The following is an 18,492-nucleotide window of genomic DNA, read 5'->3' on the forward strand; positions in this document are numbered from 1 at the left end:
TGTGATGCAAACATAGACAGCTGCCGAGTCACTTTCATTCCTCTGACTGCGCTAATGTTTCTGTATCCAGCTGCCTGTCATTGTGTGGCTTTGGCGCTCCACTACGCTTTTTTTTTTTGGGATCGTGCTCGGTGGCTGGGTTGGCCTTGGGGAGGATTAAAGGATTTGTTCTCATGGAACTAAAACACCTGTCTGAATTAAAAAAACACTTAGGGCAGTTTTTAGCACCAGTTCTTAACCCTTTTTGTTATTTTGGGAATGTTTAAGTGTAAAGTTTGTTTGCTATCGCAGCATCCAGTTGTGTTTTACGAGTTGGATCCTTCAACTGAACAAAAGAAAAGGAAAAAAAAGAAAAAACGTGGTCAAGAAACCAATTCTTCTAATTTATGGCGTTGTCTTTCCAGTTTTCCTCAGTATAAACTAAATTAAATTAAATTAAATTAAAACCAGCAAGTCAACAGTGATCATAAGGGCAATGAGAAAAATTCAAAGTTTAAAGTTCAATTACAGCTCAGTATCGCATAGAACTAGAATCACACCCAGTAGAGTGTAAACCTCAGCAAAGGCACAACAGTCCCCTTAGAAAACTACATTGAAATTCCCATTGATCCTGATTTTGATTTGGATCAGCACCAAATTGTACACATTCATAAATATCAGTCGCCTAAACATGCCTGATTTATTTTCAGCAAGATTTCTCAATTAAACTCTGAGAAAACATGTAAAATGTTGAAACGTGCTATCTCACAATGTTTAAGTGAAAAAAAAAGTCCAGATCCACACCAACATTTAATGGGTTCTGTCTTTGGTCACGCCCTACCCCTAAACACAATATCATTGAAAACGGTTGAGTAGTTTTTCCTTTAAAATGAAAGAACAAAAAGTCGGAGGAAAACATAACCTTCTTGACGGAGGTAACCAAGAGGGCACTCGGAGAGCGCATCCTTCAGCCAAGGCTAAAACCCTATCACACAATGTTAAAGAAAGAAAGAAACATTCCCTGCATCCACCCCCTTAATTAAATTTGCTCCAAAAGTTACTGGGTTCTTCCTTGGCCTTTACCCCGCCCTTCCACCAAGGTTCAAGCAAACCAGTTCTGTAGTTTTTGCATAATCATGCAAAAAGTCAAACAGACAAACAGCAATGAAAACATAACCTTCTCGGCAGAAGTAAACATTTTCATAGCACTTAAAGAACTTAACTCTTATATTTCTCACCTCTTTCCTCCATCTCACCTCCTCACCTGCTCATTCTTTCTGTTTCCTTCTCCTCTCAGCCACCATCACTAGTTCCTCGGAGAACGATGACCGCAGTGGCTCCAGCCTGGAGTGGAGTAAGGATGGCAGCCTGAGAGGCAGCGTGCGCCATGGCCTGGCACAGAGCGTGCGGGCCGACACCTGCTCTCCTGTGGCCGAAGAAGACGCCAACGGCGCCACAGCAACGCCAGCCGACGCCTCATCAAGGACAGACCAGCAGCAGCAGCCCAACTTATCAGGGCCACCACAGCCTCACTCGCCCGAGGGGCCTATTCCTTACCCACTGCACACATCCTCTTCCCTCATGATGCCAAGGCCGAACTCCGTAGCAGGTATGAGCCTCTGGTTTCTCAACGTTGAACATCTGTGTGTCCTCTGTGCAGAGCAGAGCAGAGAAAGGAATGGATCTGTATACCTTTCCTCAGGGACCCTGTACTTTAATTTAGCATGAAACAAAACATTTTACTCATGCCTCTCTTCTTGTAGCTTAGTAACCATTGTGATGTTGACATGAAAACTGGGGCTCGGGTTTCGTCCTGCACTGCACTGGCAGTCAGTTCATGATTGTTTCCTACAACTTGACCTGTGCCTGAGGCTGACAAGCGCGGTGTCATTTTGTAGTCCAAGCAAGTGACGGACAGAGACAGAAAAAAACACGTGTAGATACAGAGGGAATAGGAACTCTCTTTTTGTCCTCTGTTTTTCAGAGGACAGGTTGTGCTTTTCAATGGGGAGCGGGGTATCAAGGCAGAAGTTGGGGGATTAGCCAGCTGTTGCGTGTTGCGTGTTGCGCCTCGGCCTCGGCCTCGGCCCGCCATGTTGGACCACAAGCACAAGCCGCTGTCTGGCCAATCTGTTCTGCATTCTTGCCCTGGAACTTCCCTGTTCTGGCTCAGCTCGCCGTAGCCACACAGCTGTCACAGTTGTTGATATCCCTCGCTCACCCCCTCACCCCCTTTTCCATTCCCAGGTCTCCCCTCACGTTGACTCCCTCTGTTTTTGAAGACATAGGTTTTACATATTCCTTTAAAACTTTAATTGTTGTAGGGATATCCAAAAGAAAAGTAAAAAACATATTAATGCAAAGTCCAACAAAAATCAAGTCCAGAAGAATTCTTTTGAGTTCTGTTTTAGCTTTAGGGTTCGCTATGGATGAACTGGAATGTATGAGTGAATCCCAAGCAATGTTGTCTGCAGCTCCACTTGCACATCACACATCACATGCTAGTTATTGCAGTCCATACCCAGGGTAACCATACAGCACATTCTTGCTATTATGTTGGCCAGACTAATAGAATCATATTTGATTGTTATAGCTGTTGCAGACAAGACTCCAGACCAGTCCTCTTGGGAAGGTAACAATTGTTTGAAAGAGGCGGGTGACAGTGACACTGACAGAAGCCAATAGAAAAAGAAAAAAAAACAGTTGAAAACTTTATAGAGAAGATGAACTGTGTGTCACACTGCATTGCTCTAGCAGACGGATCCACTGAATTGACAGAAATACTGCTACAGCGTGGCCAGGCTGGGCAGAACTGTGGGGGAAAGATTTTAAAACACTAGAATGCGGGTTTACCTCCGCCAAGGTCCAACTGTCCCCTCTAATTCAATCAACCCGCACCAAACTGCACACACTCATAGATATCTGTCTCCTAAATATGCCAGATTTTTTCATTAAGATCTCATCGGCTATCAGCCCATCAGCTATCATCTGTAAATTAGCCTCTGGGGGCAACAGCCAATATTTGGTGTAGACACCAGATATCCGGGCCGAGTTTTCTGTTCACTGTATTCTGTTTACAGTAGGACTAGTTTCTTTTATCATATCAGTCAAATGTTTCTCCACACAAAACACAGACAGTGATACGTTTAGTAGGTGTTTAGGTCCTATTGTTATGTCCTAATGCCTTTTAACAGCTATCTGCATGAATGCAGACAAATTTTTAAAAAAGGCTCACCCATGCATTTCGGTGTTCCGCGTCTTTTGGTCTCCTGTTAAGCTGCAGGCAACCGAAGCCTGCTCACACATGATTGGTCAAACTACACACGGAAACCAGGTTTCCAGCTCCAACATTTTCTATTTCATATTCTGCATAGTAACATGCAGAATCTTCATCTATTATAGAGATTATTTCTTGACAAATTCACAAAAATTACCAAAATGCCCAGTCTTGCAATGTTAAAGAAAGTGAGAAAAAATTCCAGGATCCTATTAATCAAATCCACTCCATATGTTAATAGATTATTCTTTGGAACATACCCCAGCCTGTCACCAAGTTTCAATAAAATCCTTTATGTAGTTTTTGAGTAATCCTGCTAAAAGACAAACAGCAATCAAATCAAAACCTCCATGGCGCAGTTAATAGGTCTGGTCACCACAGTCGGCGAGACAAAGACAAAGGGACATGTTTGTCTCACAAGCTTTACAACAAGTAGCTCACTTAACTGATGACGCTTGGTCTGCTTACCCTGAATATCAAAATGATCCTTGCAGTGTTCTCTTTAACTATCGGCAAAAGAGTAAAGATGGACACTAGAAATAGAAGCAGAACAAATAGTAGCCGGCATGGCTGGTGCACAGCCTGGTCTCAGAACACATGCCACAGCTTATGTATTTCACACTGTGCACTGCTTTCTGTGCAACGCTCGGATAGTGTTTCTATAGCTGAATCTGTGCCCACATTGTTAACATGACATTTTTTCATGGCTTTGTGCAGAGTCTGTTCATTGCCCATTCTGTTGTTCCATGGGTCTGTACCCTTGTACATCTCATTATCCGACCCCGCCCCCGACATAAACCTGAAGAGTGCAGACACACACACTGGCTCATAAAGTTAACAGACCAGGAAATATTTGGCTGTTTGTGTGTGTTGGTTTGCGTGTGAGCACCAGCGTGCTCGTGTTCAGAGAGTTTATGGGCTGATGTCATAGTTATGCAGCGTTGCCCTCTAGGGACCTGTGGAAATCACACCTCAGATTTTTACACCTTTTAAAAAAGCCCTGGGAGAGGACATGGACGACGTTGGTGAAACAGCTTCATTTATGACCCCAAACCGTTCTGAGCTTCTGTCACAGCGTGCCACGGACGCTGCTGCGTCTTGGTTAATACTCAAGGAAATTGTATTCAATAATGATTCTAAAGAAGCAATTACGGAAGCAGAAAGGAGGTAAATTGAAGAGCAGTCATTGTGCAACGCAACTCAAAATGTATTCATCATTAGTGCATTCAGCTGCGTGTGCCACAACGTCTGTAACTAATGTTTATTTTCTGGCTTTGTACATCAGCATGCACTGTAGGATAACGATGTGTCTCCTGTGAATTTGCCAATTTGTTATTGACACTAAACAAGGACATGGAGAGCCAACAGGAAAATAAATATAATGGCTGGATACTTCGTGCTAAAATATAGTGATTAAAAATGTGAGATATAAGCAGATAAATGAACTCTTCTCCCTAAGAGTTTCTGTGGAGTAATGCAGTGGTCTTATACAGTACTATATAATGACGTGTGTGTGTGTGTGTGTGTGTGTGTGTGTGTGTGTGTGTGTGTGTGTGTGTGTGTGTGTGTGTGTGTGTGTGTGTGTGTGTGTGTGTGTGTGTGTGTGTGTGTGTGTGTGTGTATTTTCCCCTTACCTTTGGTCGACTGTTTCCATAGAGAAATATTTTGAAAAAAGTTGATAATGAAACCTTGCTGTTTCATTGTTATGTCACCTGGCAACCTTGTACTCAAGTAGTACCTATGGTACCCAGAACAAAGCAAAAAATGTAAATGCAGTATAATTTCACCCATCTAAATGAGACACCGAAGAAGCCTTTCATCACTGCGGTCTTTTTATCAGTTGACTCATCACTGGAATATCGAGGTAACTACAACACACTGGAGATATTGACATAAAGTTCTGGAGAGGTGCAGCTCAAAGGCCAAAATTCCTGAAAGGCAAAGTGGATTTCATCCATCTGTCCGATGCCAATCAACCAGTGTGTAGCTGGGCCTCTAGAATGTTAGCTATGTATGAGAAGTGTCAGTTGCACTTCCTTGGTGAACACATGCGCTCTCACACCGTGGCTAGCTTCTCCCTGGTCTGCAGCGGGAACTCACTGTGTGGAGTCTGCTTGTGCTATGGCAAGTTTCACAAATGTTGGCCCACACAGCACCTGTCACAGCCGAGTTCAGATGCCTCCTCAGGAGCTGTTTGTAGTTGTATCATTAGCTTGGAGTTTTCTCAGGCACCATTCTTTATAAAAAATATTTTCTGCCATATCTTGTAAGGCGGGCTTTAAAAAAATGTTGCAGTGGCAAACCCAACAGGCAGCACAGCTATTTATCATCCATTTAACATCAAATATATCCTGTTTTAAAGGTCATTGCCGACCTCATATATAGACTGTGTGGGATACGTAAAGCCAGAAAGCAATGTGAAGGGCTATTTCCTACTTTGTGCTTTCAGAGAAACTCTATCAGAAAATATTTGACTTTCTTTTTCTACAGCCCAGTATTAAAAATCCTGTTGAAACAGACCCTTCCAACAAACATTTTTTGTTAATGCAATGGAGTAAATTGCTGTGTTAATGATGATTTAGTTTGTTTGGTATAGTTTCTGGTGTTTTTGTTATTTGATGCAAGACCAAATATGGTTTATTTTCAGTATTGTGCAATATCATAAATCACAATCCCACTCAGTTACATTTGTATAACCACAAAATAAATCTGCAACTTGAAGGGCGTTAGGAGAGCGCATCCCTCTTCCAAGGCTAATGCCCTATCTTGCCATTTTAAAGAAAGTGAAGGAAAAAAATCCTTGATCTGCCCTTTTATCCAGATCTGCTCCAAAATTGAATGTGTTCTTCCTTTGGTTATTTCCCACCTCTCCACAAAATGTCACTGAAATCAGTTGAGTAGTTTTTGAGTCGTCCTGCTGAACGACAGACAGACTTCTTTGTCAGTGGTATTAATTCAAGGTAGCTGAAGTGAGACACAAAGAATTATTTCACCAAATATTCTGAGAATTTGCTAAAACCAAAAGAAAACATAATTTTTCAGTCTTGCTGTCATATTTCAGTCTCAGCAGTCGTCATGAGCAACAAGGTCATCCGGGCTTTGGTTTCTTTATTGTTTCTTGCCATCTGGCATTTTAGAATCTGAAAATAAATCTCACAGTTGATGGCATGTTAGATTAAGCCTGTTAGGTCTTTTCTTTCAGTGCCTGGTCAGCACCTTAACTTCATTAACATGACACTTTCAAATGTGTGTTCAAACGATCCAACATCTGCAGTCTCTGATTCGATACTGATACCCTAGCAATGGGCTGATATTGATTACTGATTGGATACCATCATAATCAATAGGCTGTCTGCCATTGATTTTTCTCTGATGCTTCAGAAGGTGCTTGATTAAATTTGTTGTGTTGTTAGTTTTTCTGCTGTCACCCCTCAGAATATTGGCTTTACTGATATTGCAAGAGGCATAGACATTTTTGAAAATATCTCATAACTGCTATCTCTTTGTTTGAATTCTCCCTCTTTTCTTCTGATGCAGATGTCAATAATAGCTAATACAACTGTTTGAGTCAGTACAAGATCAATATCAGATATTGGTTATAGATTAATGCATCTCCATTTGAATCTATAGATACACAGTTTGACAAAATGTGACTCCATGTGTCTTACTATGTGCCGCCATCACTCCTCAGTGTATTTAGTCAATAAGAATTCTATTTTGGGTCATTCAAGTTAAGCTTTTTAAAAAGGCTTACAGAGTCAAAGGGCCGTATTAGTTGTGGCCATTGGAATTTCAATGATTTTGAAATCTTAGCTTGAGCTGCTTGTGGTCGTGTTGCTCAGACAGGAAGACGGAGTTAGGGTCAGTGTGGCTAAGGAATGGCGCTACAGTGCCTCTGTGGTGTTTAGCTATTGAGCGGAGCTTTGTGGTCTAAGCCACGGTGGTACAGTACACCCTCATTGTTTGTGTGTGCACTTCAAAGTCGTCTGTTCCTCTGGCAAAGCTCCTACTCTGTGATACCTTCAGCGGTTATAATGGATCCGAGATCCTTGTCAGACTTTTTCTTCACCTGAAAGTTGGAACTGTCGATGAGCAGATTCTAGGACAAACATTGACAAGGTAAGTTTTGAACACGGCATGAAATCTGTGTTTTATGAAAAAAACTCGGTCCATGCACATAATCTGTGACTCAGAGATGTTTGCAAAGGTCAGTCAGTGATTATCTCAAAATACAAAATCATGTCTCAGTGGTGCAGTGCTGCTGCACAAAGATGACTTATGGTTTTTTAAATTCAGTATGCTGTGGTCTCTCTGCAGTACTGGAGCAGGAAGGCGGAATGTAACTGATGTATCTGAACTGCTTCTAGCTCCCGTCTTTCCAGGCAGTTTTTTAGGACAGTATTGTCTACTGTAACTTTTGCAACCCTTTCTGAAGACATCTCTGCATGTTGTCTAGTGTTTTGTAACGTCGTCAGGTAGCCATGGAATTCAGCTCTGCCTCTGGCTTTATGTTGACATCGATCCATTTAGACCAGAAGTTGAAAAGAAGGCATAAAGAAACCAGATGACCCATTCATATCCAGCAGCTCTTTGAAAAGGTCACTGTCACATCTTTTAAAATGTCCATTTGCAGAGAATTGTTAGCGCCGCGCGTCACAGAGGGATCGAAAATAGAAAGCTTTGCCGAGATCAATCTTCTTGAGGTTTGAGGAGCCGTTTAAAATTCTGCTCAGTGTTATTCCATTGACAGATCAGAATCTACCAAGTGCCGAGTCTCAAAGAGACAGTGTTAGCTAACTAGTCTCTGCAACAACAGAGCCGTTTGTGGAAGTTTGATTAACAGCACCCCACTTTTGAGAATGATGTAATAGCTGTGCAGGACAGGAGCTGTGTGACACTTATGATGGCGTGAAGGTCCTAATGTCCTTTCTTCCTTCTGGCTATAACTCTCGGCTCAGGGTTGGTCATGTACAACCTGGCTTGTGTTTCATGGTTTGTATGCATGTCCCTTTTCAGTGTAGTGCTTAACATTCTTCTGTGCATGCTGCAGTCAGAAAAACAAATTTTCAATAATTAAGGCGCAGCATTGTAAAACCTGATAAACTATGAAATAAATCATTACTCATCACACAAAATTACTTTTCAGATTAAAACTTTCTTCAATATATTAATTTTTCACATGGACCATTGCATCCCGAGGAAAGTTTCCATGGTAACAAGACAAATTTGCACGCAGACCACCCACTTTCCACTTAACCCTAACTCGACTACAACAAAAGACATTTTGAATTAACAGGTCGGAGCAGGGCAAGGGTTAGTGCTGATGTTAAGGGTAGAGAGTTCACAGGCACTGATATCGGGTAGGTGATAATAGATTATATCTTTTATAACATTTGATTATACTAGTTTTTTGTCTTGTATATCAAGATTTTTACAGTCAAAGGTCATACTTGCCCGATTTCATTTGTTCCGAACACGTTAAGATCTTAGCTGTGTACTGTGAAATTATATTTAATAGTTAGCAACGTTTAGTAATTATTACTGATCACTCTGTTCCACGGGCAACCACATATACATTTCATTTTAGAGAGAATTTGCAGAACATCCAGCCTCACTCCTCAATCTGTCTTTTCACTCAAACAGTGTCACCCAAAGGTTACAAAGAACTCCTGCAATTTGAAAAAGAGACAAGATGGTGGGCAAGGTGAAGAGAGCGCTGATTATACTCATTGTTAGAGAAGAAGAAGAAAGTCAAGTCAGGGCCATGGGGGTGGGTGAGGGGGTGCAGGGGTTGGAGCATGAGGAGCTCACTCCTTTTCTCTTGTCTGTCATGGGAACCATAGAACTGAAGGTTTCAAAGGGCAGACATGCCCGAGGAAAAGAGCACAAAAAAGGAATCCCATTTTCATCAGAATACACATTTCTGCGGCTTCAAAGTCACTTCAAGCCCAGCGAAGGTTTCAAGGTATCATATTTACGTTTTATCAATGCGCAGAGATGTACAAGAATGGGAAGGAATCCAGAGACCGAGGGTAAAAAAAAAGATTTGAAGAGGACTGAAGGGATGTGAAGGCATCCGGTGGGAATTTTTGGCCTTGAAAGAAATGTGGATAAGAGATATGACTTCACAGAAAGAAAATGGTTCGGGGTGTGTAACCATAGATAGGAATAAAGGAGTGTGTGCATTTATAGTATTTGCTTCAGCCTTTGCTTTTCTGGTCCACTGGAGGAAAAGATGTACCTTGGGTAAAATAATGTTTTGTGCGGCTTTTGCCTTTTTCACATCAGAAATCTTGAGAAGATCTAACGAGGAAAAAAATTTCTTCTTGTGCTCCGCTGATGTCAGAAGTGGCGATTTGCTGCATAGAGCTGATTCACTGTCCATCCTCTAATCTGTCTGTCTGTCTGTCTGTCTGTCTGTCTGTCTGTCTGTCTGTCTGTCTCTCTCTCTCTCGCTCTCTCTCTCCTCCATTGTTAACACATCTCTCTTACTCCATACCTCCCTCTCCCCACAGTATCAATGTCATATTCTCACTCTTTCTTTCCCTCCCTCTTATCCCTCACCTGACTGCAGCAAAGATCATTCGTTAATACGACAGTCGCTGCCCATCTCAAACTCGAATCGGCCCCTGGAGACAAAATCTCTTGCTTTTCCATTTATTTTTCCTGTTATTCCATCGTTTGTCACCCTCTGTTCCAAACTGTATCTGTGTGCACACATAGTTAGAGGTCCGTGCATTTGTTTAGTGAGTGTAGGGAGGGTGACACTCCTCTGTATTCATATAGTGAGCGCCTAATGCTTTGGATGCTGTGACTGGCTGAGCACTGGAGAGGGGACAGCCAAGCCCTCAGCTCAGCAGCTGAATGCTGCCAGTGTGCCTGCATGGGATCACTGGGGCAGAGGAATTGCTTTTGTGCCCTCGGTGAGCTCATCCACCAGGAGCACTCTTCATAGATTTAGCTAAAGGGTCTGCACCCTGCCTACTTTGCCTGTATGCCTGCCCAAATATATTCCATGCTGGGGACAAGGGGGGGGCTTTGAAAATCCCCATTGTCCCTCCAGGCTCTGCTGTCAGATGTAAGTAGCTGTTTAGTTTAGCTTTAGAATCAGATTTGATCAAGTGTTCGTGCTCAGTAATTTAACATTTTGTGTGTAAATGTTTTTTTGTTTTTTTTTCCTGGTTTTAACATAATTTACAACCATTGTAATTTCAACTTAGTCCTCCATATCCACTTGTCAAAGAGCCATCCACTGCAGTAAAAAGTGACCATGAGGGCCCTTCTTTTATCCCCATCAACATTGTGTTGTGATGGCAGCTTTCTCCGCTACTCCGTTGTCAGCGGTCGGGTTTTAATTAGTGGCAAATTCCAGAGAGTATGTTAGCGACCAAGTGGGGGAGAAGAGTTGAGTGTTTGTGACAGTCTCTCCCAGCTGAGGTCGATAAAGTAGAAAGAAAGCAGCAGCTTTGATTCCTCTCTTCAGCCCAGGCAGAGAGAGCGCGTGGGTCACCATGGAGATGACATTGTTGAACAGTGAACAGCAGTTGGAGGAGAGACCTAGTTGCACTAATGCACATATTTACAGACCATACTTTGAACGGGTAGTTGAGCTGCTGTGTAATCAGCGGCTCATGGAGTAATTCATCTAGTGTTTGAAGGAGACGTCATCCATTTGGGGCTTATAAAACTTCAATGTTACTGTGAACATTAACAATAATTTGTCCGGTGTGTTAACTTACACTTGTTGTGGTCTGTTCTGCGTTATAGTGCAGGGGTAGACCTCTCACTGATATATTGTGTAGCTGTCAGCTCAAATCAAAGAGGGAAAAAAAAGGTGCATTTCTGTCTTGACTTACAGATTCTGCTGCAGAACATTGGTACCTGCACACGCTGCCTCCAGCAAGCTGCAAATGTCAGAGCGAACTGGCTCGCCTCCTCACTCATCATCTCTCTCAGACGCCACAAAATCTTGTTCTTGTTGGTGTTTTGCTGTCGGACTCTTTCATGTCGCTGTGTCAAATACGCCCAGAACGCACCTGTAAAGAGTCTGCTTCACATTGTTTTTCTGTCTGTCTCCAGCGACCAGTTCCACAAAGCTGGAAGACCTGAGCTTTCTTGATGAACAACGCAACACCCCCCTGCGGACATCCATTCGCCTACCCTGGCACAATACAGGAGGAAGGCCGCCGCTGGACTCCAAAGGTGAGTGGCAGCATGTGCTATTGCTGTAGGTACACATGAACCCAGACAGGGTGCAACTGCTAATACATTTATCCACAGTTGCACGATTATTAATCATATTCAAATTGTGATCTCGATTCAGACCCATATGCAATCCTATATTGAATTCACAACAATCTTGCTGCATTTTATTGTTATATATTAATTATATCAGCTGCATAAAAACAAGCTCTCCTACTTTGTTCCTCAACCAATGACAACACGCTGTTACTCCTCGTTATGCAGAGCAGCAGAGACCTGGCAGTGAAATAGAGCAAGTTTTTCTGTCCGAACCCGTCCAAGCTCAAGATAACCGAGCCCAACCCGAATCCGACCCGACAGTGTTCTGTTTGTCGTGTCAGAACCTGACAGGAGCCTGATGCTGTTCATGTGAGCTCGAGTTTACATTGTTTGTGATACTCGGTCCGGCGTGTTGGTCCCAAATAAAAATAGATACAAAAATAAGCTCAAAATGACTCCAGCAGAAACGTCTGCTGAAGGTGGTAAAAACCAATCCCACTGTGCTCAAAAGGTTCCTACCCTGTGATGTGGAAGTTTTTTGGATTCAGACATGCTGATTAATGTCAAAACCACAAACACTGTACGCTGGGTTTTTGCCATAGTAGCAGAACCACAGGGTAACACCACAAATGTATGTAATCACCTTAAACATTACCACAAAATGCAATAAGACGAAGCTGTAAAGACCAGCACGACATCAAAGTCCCAGCCGCCCCACCGCACAGACATCAATAATGGATCAGCCACAATCATATTTTTTGTTGTTGCCGTTTGCAGAACAATGAGTGCAATAAAAATGTGTATTTAAAAAAAAATCACAAGAGAGAATCATGATCTCAATTCTAAGCAAGAAAATAATGACGCATTTTTTCCAGAACCACGCAGCCCTACATTTATCACTAAGTTCTTTGGTTTATTTTTTTACTTTCCTCAGCCACAGTGTTAGTAATTCACATTTTTGTAGTTATTCTCTTCAGATTGTAAAATGCTAAGTATATTGACATGTTTTTGACTTGTTTTGACTAAGCTCCAGCACATTGGATATCAAAATAATGACAGTGATTATCAGGCGAAAGTGCTGTGTTTCAGCGATAATAATGTAGGTGATTTTCCTATTTATATCGGGTCAAATGCTCTGCTCTGTCACAGTTGATTTTATCTAATTAAAGCTCATACCTTATCATCATTGTTTAATTTCCAATCCACTTTGCCCGAGCCAAAAGGGAAACTGTCCAAATGCTGACACATGGTGCAATGTAAACACTGCTGCACCGAGTGGATTTAAAGCTACGCTATCCAAATGTATGTTGGAAGAATGAGGTTGTTCTCTCATGTAAAGATTGCTTCATTCTCCCGCGCGTGCCTTTGTTATATGTTTTGAATTCTCCATCTGATGGAGTGAAATCCCACACAGTGAATATTTGATGAGAGCATGAATAATTTAAAATGACATCATTAGATACTCAAAGTATTTAACCCTCTTTTGAAAACGTCTGCTTCCTTTCCCACATCTCCTTTAAACATGAAGTTGTTACAGCTGCATCATGTAATTTTTATGTCCCATGTGGATGGTTAATCATCTCTGTGGAACAGCCCATGTCTGCTCTGACTCAAGTCATGTTCTGTATGTATGGATATAGATCCAGCTTTACGCCTCTATTATTACAGTTGACAGCTGAATGCAACGCTCTGTAAATAACAGTTTTTGACTTCAGAGAGTAGAGAAATTGAGGTGTGGTTTGTTTTCATGCAGCAGAGTTGGAGCGTGGGCAGGCGACGCCACCACAACTCATATAAATACGTCAGGTCAAAAGTATTCTGGCAAACTTTACCAGCAGTTGGTCAAAATAATGTTCTATAGCTATTTTTGTTGAAATTCAATAAAAATACACTGAGTATATGATATATCCAATAATAATATTTTTTGCTGGTGATATATTTTGCCTTGTACTATTGACTTAAAATCTTGTATATTTAGGAGTCTGGCCAACCATCGATTCTAAAGGAAGTCTATTAATAAACCCTTTCTCCTACTATTACTTGTTGTTATTTGTAGTAGTATTTCCAGTAATTTTATTCTGTAAAAGATTAATTGTATTTTTTTTAAAGCAGATGAAGAAAATGGCATTTTTTTAATTTCTGAAATGTTTTAGTGAAAATCTGCACAAAGAAACTAAGCTATTGTATTTGTATGTATATTTTAGAGAGGAATAGCTATTATATATAGTATATACAGTATGTAGTAAGTATATATATTGTAGCAATAATAGCAGTAAGTTTAACTTGAAATGAACAGTAGCTGTAAAAGCAGCAGCAGCATTTCTTTTGAGTTGTATAAGTAGAGAGGGTCAGAGATTTAAAAGAGCTCTTGAGTGAAAAAGTTTTCTGAGCTTTAATTAGTTCTGAAGTGGACTGATAGAGAGTCCTCTTTCCATCCAGTCCACTTGTGTTGTGATTGCATTGAAAGTAACATTGATTCAAGCTTAAGCAGTCAGTTGAAATAGAAAGTGTCTAGACCCCAGTGTTCAGGTTTCTGATAAACATGGTACAGGAGAAAGCTAAATGTAGCCAGGTTTGTTTGTGTTAAAGATCTCTCTAACACTGCACATTGTTGTGTTGTGTGAAAAATAACGCCACAATTACAACTCTTTCTCTCATTTTCTGTTCCATTTCCTCAGCTCGTTTCTCTCCCTACAAACCCGTGGACATCATGCTCAAGCCCTTGCTGTTCGAGGTGCCCAGCATCACCACAGACTCCGTGTTCGTGGGCAGAGATTGGCTCTTTCAGCAGCTGGAAGATGTCCTGAAGGCTAGCGAGTCCACGGAGAGCCATGGCGCTGTAGTGGTGGGCAGCGTGGGTTACGGGAAGACGGCCATTATCTCCCGGCTAGTAGCGCTGAGCTGCCACGGAGGCCGCATGCGTCAGATCGCCTCCAACAGTCCCAGTGCCTCCCCGAAAAGTAAGGAACTACAGTATTTAGCTTTGGATGTGAGCTTTAAAACACCTCCCTCAATTTCACAAAATAGCTTCTAAAACACCTGGTAATCTTCACTTTCAACATCCTATAATGATGTGATATTCATACTGTTTTCCTCAGGTGGTGGAGGACCAAGCACAGAACTTCCTCTCAGCCAGCCCCCACAGCCCACCCCCCCTTCCAGTGCTACCAACACCCTGAGGACCAACAGTTGCCCCGGAACCCCGGAGATGCAGCAGCGCCGGGAGGTGGCCGTCAAACGTCTGGCTGCGAAGGTATGACTACAGCCAGGAGCTCAGCATTAAAAAAATCTGAATGTTAATAATCAGTAATTATTTGAATCATAATGCATCGATATACTGGGTGTATTTCCTTGCACATTATATATGTACCTTTCTTTCAGTTCCCCTGTGTGTGCTTGCCGCTGACACTTATTACAAAGGTGCTGGTGGTGTGCGGCTCTTAGTATGTATGAGGTGTCCTGCAGAAATCTGATTCTCGGCTCGCCTCAGTTGATTTATGTTTATATGTGTTTATATGTGATTTATGGTTGTTGGGGTTCATTTGTTTGATATTCCGCGCATGAAATATTGATGGTCTCTGGCAGTCCGCTGAGATTATGAAAGACAGGGCCACCATTGGTCTTTCAGAGACCTTTAATATCACAGACGGGGTTTGACTCGCGGAGCAGTTAGTTAAAGACTCTGCTGTGAAAAACGAGTTCAGTGTTAAATGTCCGCAGCATCTCAGCACTGCAGCTCGACTGAGGAAGTGGGAAGATGGAAAACGTTGGCCTTCGATCTTCAGCGTGCCCTTTTAGCTCTCAGACGGACGGCATCTGAATTGTGAATTGTGAATGGTGTAGACTACTCTTCTGCCAGAGGAACACATTAAAAGTAAAGTGAGAATAGAAAATAGCACATAATTATATTTTAATTTTTTTTTAAATCGTCTGTCTGTAATAATTTCATTTCCAGAGCAGAACTCAAAACCCATTCTGAATTTGTTATGAGAAATGTAAGCTTTTGATATTTTGTGTTTGGTTTCTTTTTTTTCTGTATTCCCATGGCAACAAGTTTGACTGGTCCAAATTGAGTCGGCTCTCAACTCAGAACATTTCCGCAACGAATAACAGAACGACAACACACAGCACAGTTCTGTTCACATGGTGTGGATATGAAGGGATTAACTTGTTATCACTGGCACTGAATTACAGGATGACTGAACACTCAACACCTGCACACTGCATAAACACTACATAAACACTATAGAAAGGCAAACTGAAGTGACCATAACATCCTGTGGGCAGCTCTCAGGTTGTAGGGTAGGAAGATTGCCAACTTGTTTTAGGCATAACTTACTGTATTTATATTTATATTCTCATCTAAAGGTATATATAATAATAAAATACAAATGTAGGTGAATATGTCACCCTCAAGTCAGCTCTGTGAAGTTTTGTCCCACATACTTACAGACAGACAGGGATTTCTGGAATTAGTAGATAGATGATAGTCTGCATATCTGTTTCTCAGTGTTTTCTACTTATAGTAGGAAGTGAACAGTTTTAATATTCCTGCATTTTAGTCAGCCACACTTTGAGTTGGACCCACGCTCTGTGATTATGATCCAACTTGTTCAGTGAATAGGTCTTGCACTCCAGCGTGGTCCGTGGTAATGCTGCTTGCAGCTGTCTGTTGGTTTTATAATTAGTGGCTCTACATCCTGGGATGCTGCTATTAAAGTGTCACGGTGGTTTGCTTTTGTCAATGACCCCGCTTATCATCAGAATTTATATTTTTATAATCAGCATCTTGAAATAATCCCAGTGGCAGAAACTTCTCGCGTCTCTCTCGAATCTGGCTGCACCTGTTCTCTCTGTTTACAAGACGTGCTCAGCATTGATTGGCAGCTTCAGTGAAATACCTGAACAGTTTTTAAAAATGTATAGATGAGTGAAACTTTCAGGCATTCGATAACATTGGCGTTTCTTTGCCTGCTGAAAGCTTGAATGAGAAAGATGTGGAACCACTGTGATTCAGAGAATACTTTGGATTCACAGCTTTATAACACTGGACTCTTTTCACTGGACTACTTTAGTTTTGTGTTAAAGTTACCGATTGCATGCTGGTGTCCCTCCAACACCTTCAGGGTTGAACACTCTTAATGTCATGGATTCCGTCTTTGTAGTGGAATGTTGCATGAGGCAACTATTGTACATCCTCCCTGTGTCAGTGGGACTTCTCGTTCGTGCACCAGACAGCTGACTGGATGCTACAGAGGCTCATCTAAATGTCCAAAGCAGTTTCCCTCAAGCCAATTATGGTGTAAAGTGTTTTCAGCAGACACTCGACAGCAGCTCTGCCCCTGTGATGTCAGAAAACTGATGCAACACCGTGCAGCTCCTGTTAAACTCCTCCAGTCGAGTTGATTTAAACGTGGTCTCACAGAGGAACTGAGGTCATTAGGTTTTATGTTTTATCACAACGTTTATGCGTCCGACTCTTACACTGTTGCTCAGCAGTAAATTCATTGCTGTGCCGGTAGCACTGCAGGTGCTCTGCGGATTGTTCCATCATCGGTTGTTAAGACTCTGATGAAGCTGTCGTCTGCATGACTTGTACACAATGATAACTTACTGCAGTTTGTTTGGCAGCTGCTTGTCCAGAGTCATTGTATTCATACAAACATCAGCTAACTTTTATTTACCGTCTTCATTAAACATAACTGCACAGTCTGTTTCCCTTAATTTGTTTGACACATGAAATTTACCCAAAAGAGAAGTGTTCCACTGTCTCTCAGCGTTTGAAATGAGTTTTGACTTAATTATTCTAAACTAAACGACCACATAAAGAGTTCTTTGTGCGTAATGAAAATAAATCTGTTGACTTGGCTGTTGTGCTATCATGGCTTAATAATAATAACAATAAAATATAGTACAAATTGCTCTTCCAGTGTTATATTAGATTATTTTAGTTCAGTTTTTTTCGTAAAGTTCCTTCTCTCTCATTTTTGTGCCTTAATTGTTATGATGATATGTAGAGGAACTATAGTTCCATGGTTTTTAGTTGCACACTACATAGACTTTTAGCCTGATTTTCCACTCACCGGCAAATTTTGGGAGTCCCCAACTAAAGCTCAGATCTGAGCCAAATCAGTGTTCAAAAATGCCATTTGAGAGGCTTGTCGAAACGTCACCTCCTCCAACTAGATTTCCAACTAAATATCTTGAAGAAGTGGCGTCAACTACAGCCAATCGGAGCGCAGTACGGGTCGACCAGACATACAAGATATAAGTTTCTCCACATAAATGGTCATGTAGTGTGTGACCTTCTGCCGCTAGTAAATTTTCTGCAAGACCGCGGATCACAAGACGTCTGGTTGTGTAGTGAGAACTGCACATTGAGCCGACAACTTTGAAAGTAGGATTGTTACTTTTCTGGTGCATTTAGATTTAGCTAAATATATTTTCTTTGTAACTACCACATTACCCCTCAGGGACAAGATAGCTCCTTAAAAAAGACAGCCTTGTCATTTTTGAATCACAGTCTCCCTATTGAGCAGCATCATTACACAGCTCTACGTTGGTGAGGAATGTTTACTGATTTTATGCAGCCTTGTTTTTACATCTATAGATCATCTTTATTATTATTATTTCATTATTACTAGGCAAGGTTTCACCCACGTCTGAGCCACAGTGGTGGTCCTGAGACGGACACGACGTCTCTGTCTCTCGTTCCTCTCCCACCACAGCAGCCCTGAACACTGTGGCTCACTGTGTCTCACTTTGTTATAGCTGAAGTGCTTATGTTTGATTTATCGGCCCATGTGGTTTATATTCCCTCCATTACAAATAAAAGAAATATGATTGCGCTATCAAATGTCACTGCGGTAAAGCTGAGAAGAAAGTTGTCGCCTGAAGCATTTTAAAGCACAGTACACTTTAATAAAATAAAATAAAAAACGGTGGGGGGGCTTTTTCCATGTCTGCTAAGTTTTATAAGCTTTAAGCTTTTGTCA

The 18,492-nt window shown here is 41.6% G+C and overlaps 1 protein-coding gene across 3 annotated transcripts in view; it reads left to right on the forward strand.

Moving 5' to 3' along the window:
- The window catches only part of tanc1b (tetratricopeptide repeat, ankyrin repeat and coiled-coil containing 1b), a 105,907-nt gene that overhangs the window by 60,586 nt on the left and 26,829 nt on the right, over nucleotides 1–18,492 (forward strand). For all 3 annotated transcript variants that reach the window (XM_035174010.2, XM_035174012.2, XM_035174011.2), the window contains exons 7-10: nucleotides 1,277–1,588; nucleotides 11,336–11,458; nucleotides 14,176–14,457; nucleotides 14,596–14,750. In XM_035174010.2, coding sequence (XP_035029901.1) covers nucleotides 1,277–1,588; nucleotides 11,336–11,458; nucleotides 14,176–14,457; nucleotides 14,596–14,750 — 872 coding nt within the window. The remainder of the gene's footprint in view (nucleotides 1–1,276; nucleotides 1,589–11,335; nucleotides 11,459–14,175; nucleotides 14,458–14,595; nucleotides 14,751–18,492) is intronic.

The sequence above is a fragment of the Hippoglossus stenolepis genome, chromosome 13, assembly GCF_022539355.2.
Source record: "Hippoglossus stenolepis isolate QCI-W04-F060 chromosome 13, HSTE1.2, whole genome shotgun sequence".
NCBI classification, from domain to species: Eukaryota; Metazoa; Chordata; class Actinopteri; order Pleuronectiformes; family Pleuronectidae; genus Hippoglossus; species Hippoglossus stenolepis.